Source organism: Piliocolobus tephrosceles, chromosome 17, assembly GCF_002776525.5.
Source record: "Piliocolobus tephrosceles isolate RC106 chromosome 17, ASM277652v3, whole genome shotgun sequence".
NCBI lineage: Eukaryota > Metazoa > Chordata > Mammalia > Primates > Cercopithecidae > Piliocolobus > Piliocolobus tephrosceles.
In genome coordinates, this window is record NC_045450.1 from 30621811 (window position 1) to 30630161 (window position 8351).

Consider the following 8351-nt stretch of genomic DNA (forward strand, 5'->3'; position numbering starts at 1 on the left):
GAGCATGAGAGGAAAAGCTGGCCAAGATGACGTAAGACAGCAAGCCAGTAAGACACCAGCTGAACAGTGGTGTCCCAAAAGCTGAGAAGAGAGTGTGTTAAGAAGATGGGAATGATCAAATACCTAGAATGTCAAGAGGTCAAGCAAGATGAGATCAGAGGCAAGATGAGATCAGTGAAATGTCGACTGAATACAAGAACATAGAAGTCTTTGAGCACAATTTCAGAGATGAGGTCAGGGTAGAAATGTTACTAGGATGCCAGCAAGTACAGACTGTGATTATATATAACCCTTTCAAGAAGTTCTGTTGTGAAAAGGAAGCACTGAAAATGAAACCAGCCATCTCCTAATTACTGTAGATTGGGCTATTAGTCCCTTCATCCTCTAGTGGAGTCTTTTTTTTTTTTTTTTTTTGTAATGAACTTAAGCATGCCTCTACTCAACTAAAAAAACCTCTGCTGGCTCCCTTTTAGCCCTCAAAAAGAAGTCCTGAATGTGGTACTATAAATAGATTCATAATCTGGCCCTATTGCACCTCTCCTGCCTCAGAGCTGTTGTACATAAACTCTCAATTTCACAAGCTCTTTCAAACCTCCATGTAACTTGTTAGTCAAGCTGCCAGAAGTGCCTTCCGCCTTTTCCACATGATAAACTTACAGTTCTATTCCATGACTCGGCTCCAATGTCATCCTCACCAGTACCATGCCAAGCATTTACACATCATTCCCACCTGCACCTCCCCCAGTGTTGATTCTTTCAAGCCAGAAACATGTAAGTCAGCCTTGACTTCTCTCACTTCATTCACATCTTCTCATCTCTGATATTCACTCGACCAAGTCCCAGTCATTCTTTCTCAGTAAGCCTCCATCTGTCCTCTCCATATCCCCACTCTAGTCCTCTCTCTTGCCTCTTAACCGGACTCCCAATTCCATCTCCCACCATTTTTCTACACAGAAGCCACAATGGACCCTTGAAAACACAAAGCAGCACTTTAGGGGACTGAGGTGGGAGGATTGCTTGCGCCCAGGAGTTCAAGACCAGCTTGGGCAACACAACAAGACCCCCATCGCTACGGAAAAATTGTGTCAAAAAATTAGCTGGGCAGTGGTGGCACTTGCCTGTAATCCCAGCTGATCCAGAGGCTGAGGCAAGAGGATGACTTGAGCCCTGCAGTTCGAGCCTGCATTGAACCATAACTGCACCACTGCACTACAGCCTGGGCAACAGAATAAGACCCTGTTTCCAAAAAAATAAAAACACAAAACACAAAACTAGTCATATTTGCCCAAGAATAAAAATCCTTCAGTGGCTTCCCACTGCTCTTAAAGACAAAAATGACTAACCAGCTAACAAAGCCCCACACTGTCTGGCCCCTGCCAACCTCTCTAATCTCGTTTTCTAAGTCTCTCCCAGCACTGTCTGTGTTTCAGCCATGCTGGCCTTTCAGCTCCTTAAATACACTGAGCTCCTAAATCTTTTCCCTTCCCCACCCCTGCCTCCCCTTTCACCCAGCTAACCCAAGTTCAAATGTCATTATTCCAGGAAATAACCCTAGAACAGCAACTTTACCTAATCTTAGGACACTCTGTAATTCTTCACAGCACTGACTGCTATTTCCAATCATGCAGACATCTGTGCGTGATTATCTCATCAAGGCTCATCTCCCACCTTTAGACTGACAGCTCCCTGATGATGGTGTGTCTCATGCACCAGACCTACTCCACCCTTGACTAAAGACCTGGCACTCAAATATGTATTGAATCAATGAACGAATGAAATCCCTCATAATTTGACCTTCTCTGGGCACTGACCCAAATCTCAGCCCTCAAAATGCAGTGTACATTTAACCAGGCTCCTCTTCAAATAATACTACCAAATAACATGCCAGATACTTATTTTTCTACCAACTTCTATGCCAATAGAGATTAGCTCTCTGATTCCTAATTTCCTAAACTTATCAGTTATCTCTTTATCTTCAAATGTTTCAATTGACAGATTTTTTTTTTTAATGAGAAAAATAGAAGGGAGTTATTTGGGTTCTGGACAGAAACCGGTTCTTTAGATTCACTCTGCTTGGCCCAATACTGAACATCTAGGGTTAAATGTTCTTGCATACAATTAGAAACTGTCCGTAAGATGTTGGCAGCAGGGCCTGAAACATTCTGCTTCTTTGCAGAGCATTCGAGTTAAGCTCAGCAAAACTAGGCTAACTTACTAATGGTATAGAAAATGGAAAGTACTTTTTATACTACAAAACACCAAGCAATATTATTTACATTATGGTCGTTATATATTACTCAAATGTTATACTCAGATATTTGACTGTGTAGGGGTCGGAGGAGATAGGCACCCCTAACCCCCGCATCATTCAAGAGTCAACTATCCTAGTTTTGTCAGCTTTTCTATTAGTTTGAAATTATCATAAAATGACTTAAAACGTTTTTAGGCCAGGTGCATGGTGGGTCACGCCTGTAATCCCAGCACTTTGGGTGGTAAAGGCAGGTGGATCACCTGAGGTCAAGAGTTTGAGATCAACCTGGCCAACATGGTGAAACCTCATCTCTACTAGAAGTACAAAATTTAGCCGGGCATGGTGGTGGATGCCTGTAATCCCAGCTACTCAGAAGGCTGAGGCAGGAGAATCACTCGAACCCAGGAGGTGGAGGTTGCAGTGAGCCGAGATCATGCCAACGCACTCCAGCCTAGACAACAGAGCAAGACTCTGTCTCAAAATTAAAAATAGAAAAAAATGATTTAAGACATTAATTTTTTTTAATTTAAAAAAGATTATCCAATCTTTGGATATTTTTAAATACTGCAATGACCAAGTTTACAGTTGAGTTTTAAATCTGGGTCTAACACAGACCAAATTACTTCATTTCATCCAAAGTTTCTGGCCACAAGGTTATTTTTCTCAACTTCTTTTCCTACCTGACATGCTCAATTGCAAGGGCTGTCTGGTCAAACACTCCCGAATCATCAAACACCACCCAGAGCTCCTGCAGGGGCAACCGATGTTCCTTCAGATCAAGGAGCTCCTTCATGCACTCCATGGTAAAAGTGCTCACTTGAGAGTCACAGAGGTATGGTTCAGCAAGCCTCACCACTGCCTTCAAGGCTGCAAAGTCCACATCTGTGGCCTGAAATTTAAAATAATGAGACTTAACACATGGAAATCAAAATTAAGATACACCTATAAGACTACCGACAACCTGATTTTTTTAAAAGCATGCAACGTGGGTGGGGAGCCTTTACCCATAATACAAAGGATGAACAAGACAGGCTGGCTCTTACCCTCATGGAGCTTACACTGTAATGAGGAAGATCAATAAACACAATGATAATGAGTAGGTGATAGAGAATAACTAGCAGGGGTGGAGATGTAGTTCTGCTGAGATGGCCAAGGAAATCAGCTCTGAGCCAAGCTGAGGAGGATGAGAAGGAAGTGGCACCTGAAGAGCAGGGAAAGCGCAAAAGGCCTGTGCCAGAGACAGGCCTGCCAGCTGAAGGAGCAGGAAGACAGTCCTTCTTGCTGGAGCGAAAGGGAGGAAACGGAGGAGGGGGGTGGTGTGCAGTGGAGCAGCAAGACATGAGGTGAGAGAGAGAGAGGCAACAAGACAAGGACATGAAGGACATCTGAAGGAGCTTGGATTTTACGTGTTTTCTATACAATGAGAAGCCATAAAGCCAATACTAAGCCCTTGGTAAAGACAACACATTAGGAGTTTTAAGCAGAGAAATGGCATGCTTCTGTTTTGAAACAATGACTTTGTTTTCAGAGAACTGACTGGCAGGGGGGCCTACCATAACCAAATGAATAGGCCTGAACTTCAACCAAAAAATATCAGCATAATCCAAAATTTTAAAACTCACAAGCAATAGCTGCAATCCACTGCCTTATACATAATCACTGCAGTATGTGATGCCATTTTCTAAGGGAGCTACAGCAACAACTTGTATTCACATACCCTGGTTTGACATTTTAGGTTACTAGGGCTTTTTGTGGTCAGTTAACAAACACTGAGAAAAATTCAAAGCTGTAATTAGAATGCAAATGTAATGTAAAAGGCCTAGTCAGGTGAAAAATAAGATTGTTTTTACATTCTGCAATGGGACACACTGTCAAGAGATTAACCACATATAAACAAATTTGCTATGCAAAAAATGGGCTAGTTTTAAAATGCCGCTTAGCGGAGGTTACAGTGAGCCAAGATCACGCCACTGCACTCCAGCCTAAGCAACAGAGTGAGACTCCATCTCAAAATAAATAAATAAATAAAAATGCCTCTTAGGTTTGAGCTGCTTAACAAATTACAATTAAGAAGTTAAAAACTTTTTTGAAACCATTAACTTCATAATTAGGCCTAATTTTTTAAGTGATCTCAAATACCTTCTTTTAATTAATTTAAACCAGTTTAATTCCCTGGTAACAACTCCTCAGTTGCCTTTAAAATTTGCAGAATACTTCCTGCAACATGGCAATTAGATGTGAAACACATGCTATTTGAATCAGCTCATAAACTTTAATTAAAAATAAGCACTTAGGCTATAACAGTCTGAAGTAAAGTGCTTATAGCTACAGACAAAGGTCTTAAAAACAAAATTAACCTTACCTCAACCAGTACCTTGAACACGTTAGTGTGCCACACTGCCCGCCATCCAGATGGCTCAAGGACCTTCTCCAAGAACTCAGCTGTGAATTCCTGTACCTCAGAGGCCTTGCAGTCAGCTACAAACAAATTAAACACAAGAAGAATTGAGAATACATAAAGCAGAGGGAAGTTAATAAATCCATTTAAATCCACTTTCTCAGAAACAATAACTGGCAATCTGAGGGACTGAAACAAATAATCTACTTGTAAACTAAAAAGATAAAAGATGGAAAAAACCAGCCAGGCATGGTGGCTCATGCCTGTAATCCCAGCACTTTGGGAGGCCAAGGCAGGTGGATCACCTGAGGTTGGGAGTTCAATACCAGCCAGACCAACATGGAGAAACCCCATCTCTAGTAAAAATACAAAATTATCTGGGTGTCATGGCGCATGCCTGTAATCCCAGATACTAGGGAGGCTGAGGCAGGAGAATCGCTTGAACCAGGGAGGCGGAGGTTGCAGTGAGCCAAGATCACACCATTGCATTCCAGTCTGGGCAACAAGAGCAAAACTCCATCTCAAAAAAAAAAAAAAAAAGCAAAAAACCTACTCACCTAAAATGTAATCTTGATAGGCTCTGAATCGCTCATAGAACAAAAGTTGATTTGTTTGGAAAATTTCTGGGAAAAAGGTTTTTCCTTCAGGCATAAAACTTTGTAAACTAGAACCTGGTTTATCATGGTAGCTACAATCACTGCATGAATCTTCATCTTGGAACAAACCTAAAAAAAAAAAGCAAAAATAAGCAAGCTCCAGTGTCTTATTGAATGCTTCTATTTTCATATCCTTGCATAGAAATCCCAAACAAAATACAAACAAGAATTTGAATATGAATGGTCTACTTACCTCTACCACTGTCAGAAGAAACTAGTTTTCCAAACTTAAAAAGATTTCAAAATGCAAATTCTACTTCAAAACAATAAGAATTTAAGATCTTTCAAAGTTAGATTTTTGTTGTTGTTCTGTGAGGTTTTGCAGGGAAGCAGAAGGCTGTTTGTTTTTGTTTTTGTTTTAGAAACGGTCTCACTCTGTCACGTAGGCTGGAGTGCAGTGGTGCAATCGTAGCTCACCACAACCTCAGATTCCTGGGCTCAAGCTACCCTCCTGCCTCAGCCTCCTGAGTCTCTGTGACTACAGCAAAGCATACAGCCTGTGATTTATACTGCAGTTAGCACGTTATAATAATCAAGTATCTCAGTTATTTATTTCCAAAACAATTCCATAAAGCTCCTTTAAGAAAGGGAGCTGACTTCCTCTCAGATGGGTTAAACCCTCCCTTTATTTCCTACAATATCAGTCTGTCAATCACCCCTCAATAAACAGGGATGAGAGAGTCTTAATAATCCATAAGGTTTAATTCAGTAAGGTTATTAGGTTCCTCCTCACTGATTTCAATGACTCTGTCTAAGGAAAAGATCGGAAAATGCAAATCACATTAGGTTTGGGCTGTATATAATGTTTCATAAGCTATGATTCAGCCAGTGGCATATCTAATTCTGTGTAATAAGATGTTTTTAATAAATGAAACAACTACTAAATAAGCAATGCTAAAAAGGGTAGCATTTGGAATGTAGAGTAGTTTCCAGAAGTGGTTTCAGGGAAGGTAACTGAGCTGTTAGCAGATACCCTTTTTCTCCCTTCCCCTTGATTTTCTCCTTCCCTTTCCTCCTTCCTTCCATTTCTTTGTCCCTGTTCAGGCCACCAGAAGTACTTGACCCACAGATGACCAAAGTGTACTCAAGGGTCTACTGCTCACAAACACTGATGCACATGAGCCTTAGAAGGCATCAGTACCTCACTGGTTATGTGACAATCACTCTGTGCCTCAGTTTCCTCGTCTATAAAGGAAAGATAAAAATAGTACACCTACTTCAATTAAGATTATTTGTTAATAATTTACAACAGTGCCTATTACATAATGTATGTTTACTAAAGAAACAGTAGTACTTCAGCACCATTCTTTTTTTTCCAGCACCATTCTTTATAGCTTTATGGAGGTATAATTAACATAAAGAAGTTATATGCATTTAAAGTGTATAACATGATGGCCAGGCGCGGTGGCTCACGCCTGTAATCCCAGCACTTTGGGAGGCCGAGGTGGGCGGATCACCTGAGGTCAGGAGCTCGAGACCAGCCTGGCCAACATGGTGAAACATGGTGAAACCCCGTCCCTACTAAAAATACAAAAATTAGCCAGGTGTGGTGGCGAGCGCCTGTAATCCCAGCTACTCGGGAGGCTGAGGCAGGAGAATCACTTGAACCCGGGAGGCGGAGGTTGCAGTGAGCTGAGATTGTGTGCCACTGCACTCCAGCCTGGGCAACAGAGTGAGACTCTGCCTCAAAAAAATAAAATAAAAAATAAAGTGTGTAACATGATGTTTTGATATACCTTTACATTATGATTACCACAGTAAAGTGAATTAATATTTCCACCACCTCGCATAATTACCTTTTGTGTGTGTGTGGTGTGAACACTTATGATCTACTCTGTTAGCAAATTTCAAGTACAAAATTTGCGTCGTCATTGCATCATCACGTCATTGTCTATTAATACTGTAATAATAATACAGTATTATTAACTATAGTCACCATGCTGTATGTACATCAAATCCCCAGAACTATTCATGAGGCATAACTGAAACTTTGGACCCTTTAACCAGCATCTCCCCATTCTCCCCACCCACTGGCAACTACCACTCTACTCTCTTTCTGAAACTTCCTCTTTTTTAGATTCCCCATATAAGACATGTCATGCAGTATTTATTTTTGCAACCACTTTAAAAACTTTATTCACTTCCTCTTCACCACAAGTACAACCACTGGCTTAGTCTTCCAGATGGGAAAACTGAAGCCAAGTGACTTTTGCCACTTGGAGAGGTGGGTTAACAGTGAAATTGTCACACTTCTGTTTTCTCACTTTGTTGGGACTCTGCTACACAATACAACGGAAAGTGTTAACGTAAAAAAGTGAACCAGCTTAAAATACCAGAAAAAAATAAAAGTAACGAAACTCTATGAGGAGGAAGAAAGGGCAGAGAACTAGGAGACCCCGGCTCTATTTCTGCACTCTGGCCCAAGTTGGCGCTCCTCACTTTGGACACGTCACTACCCTCCGTGGACAGGACAGCCATGCAGACCAAGGGTTCAAGCTTTCCTCTTCTTTGGAAAAGGGAAGTGTGGTTCGTGATCTCCTTTGAGATGCAGATGAAAAAGATGATCCCTTGAGCAACGGTAAACGCACAGTTTCCGCAAAACCCATCTGGATTAGGAATTCCTAGACCAATCCAGCTCCCTCCAATCTCGGGGCGGGCTGAGGCCAGAGAATGCAGAGACAGGGGGAGATGGGGAGAGGGAAGAGAGGGAGTCCCTCACCCCCCGGTACCGCCCGACTTTGACGTCAGATCACTGGGTCCCGGCCGCGCGCCGCCGTTCCCGCCACCCTGGACAGACGGGTCCGGAAGGCCCGCGACCCAGGCGCCCTCCGAGGGCGCCCCAGGCTTCCGCTCAGAGGCGGCACCTCGGGCCCGGCATGGAGAGCTCACCTTTCTCCAAAGACGCCGGCTCCTGCTCGGCCGCCCAGCCCGTGCGCTCCGGCGACATGGCCACCGCCTCCAGACCGCCGCAAGTCAGCGATCCGTCAGCCATTTCAAATTTCCGCGGACCGTCGCCCAGGCAATGACGTGATGACGCAGGCTCTGC

The 8351-nt window shown here is 42.7% G+C and overlaps 1 protein-coding gene across 2 annotated transcripts in view; it reads right to left on the reverse strand.

Annotated features, from left to right (window-relative positions):
• SHCBP1 (SHC binding and spindle associated 1) overlaps nucleotides 1-8345 on the reverse strand; it is a 40177-nt gene extending 31832 nt beyond the window's left edge. The window contains exons 1-4 of one of the 2 annotated variants that reach the window (XM_026448642.1): nucleotides 8195-8345; nucleotides 5207-5374; nucleotides 4614-4729; nucleotides 2932-3140 (exon numbers count right to left, since the gene is read on the reverse strand). In XM_026448642.1, coding sequence (XP_026304427.1) covers nucleotides 2932-3140; nucleotides 4614-4729; nucleotides 5207-5374; nucleotides 8195-8297 — 596 coding nt within the window. In that variant the 5' untranslated portion in view covers nucleotides 8298-8345. The remainder of the gene's footprint in view (nucleotides 1-2931; nucleotides 3141-4613; nucleotides 4730-5206; nucleotides 5375-8194) is intronic. The other variant, XM_026448643.1, reaches the window with a different exon arrangement.
• Nucleotides 8346-8351: the final 6 nt, after the last annotated feature.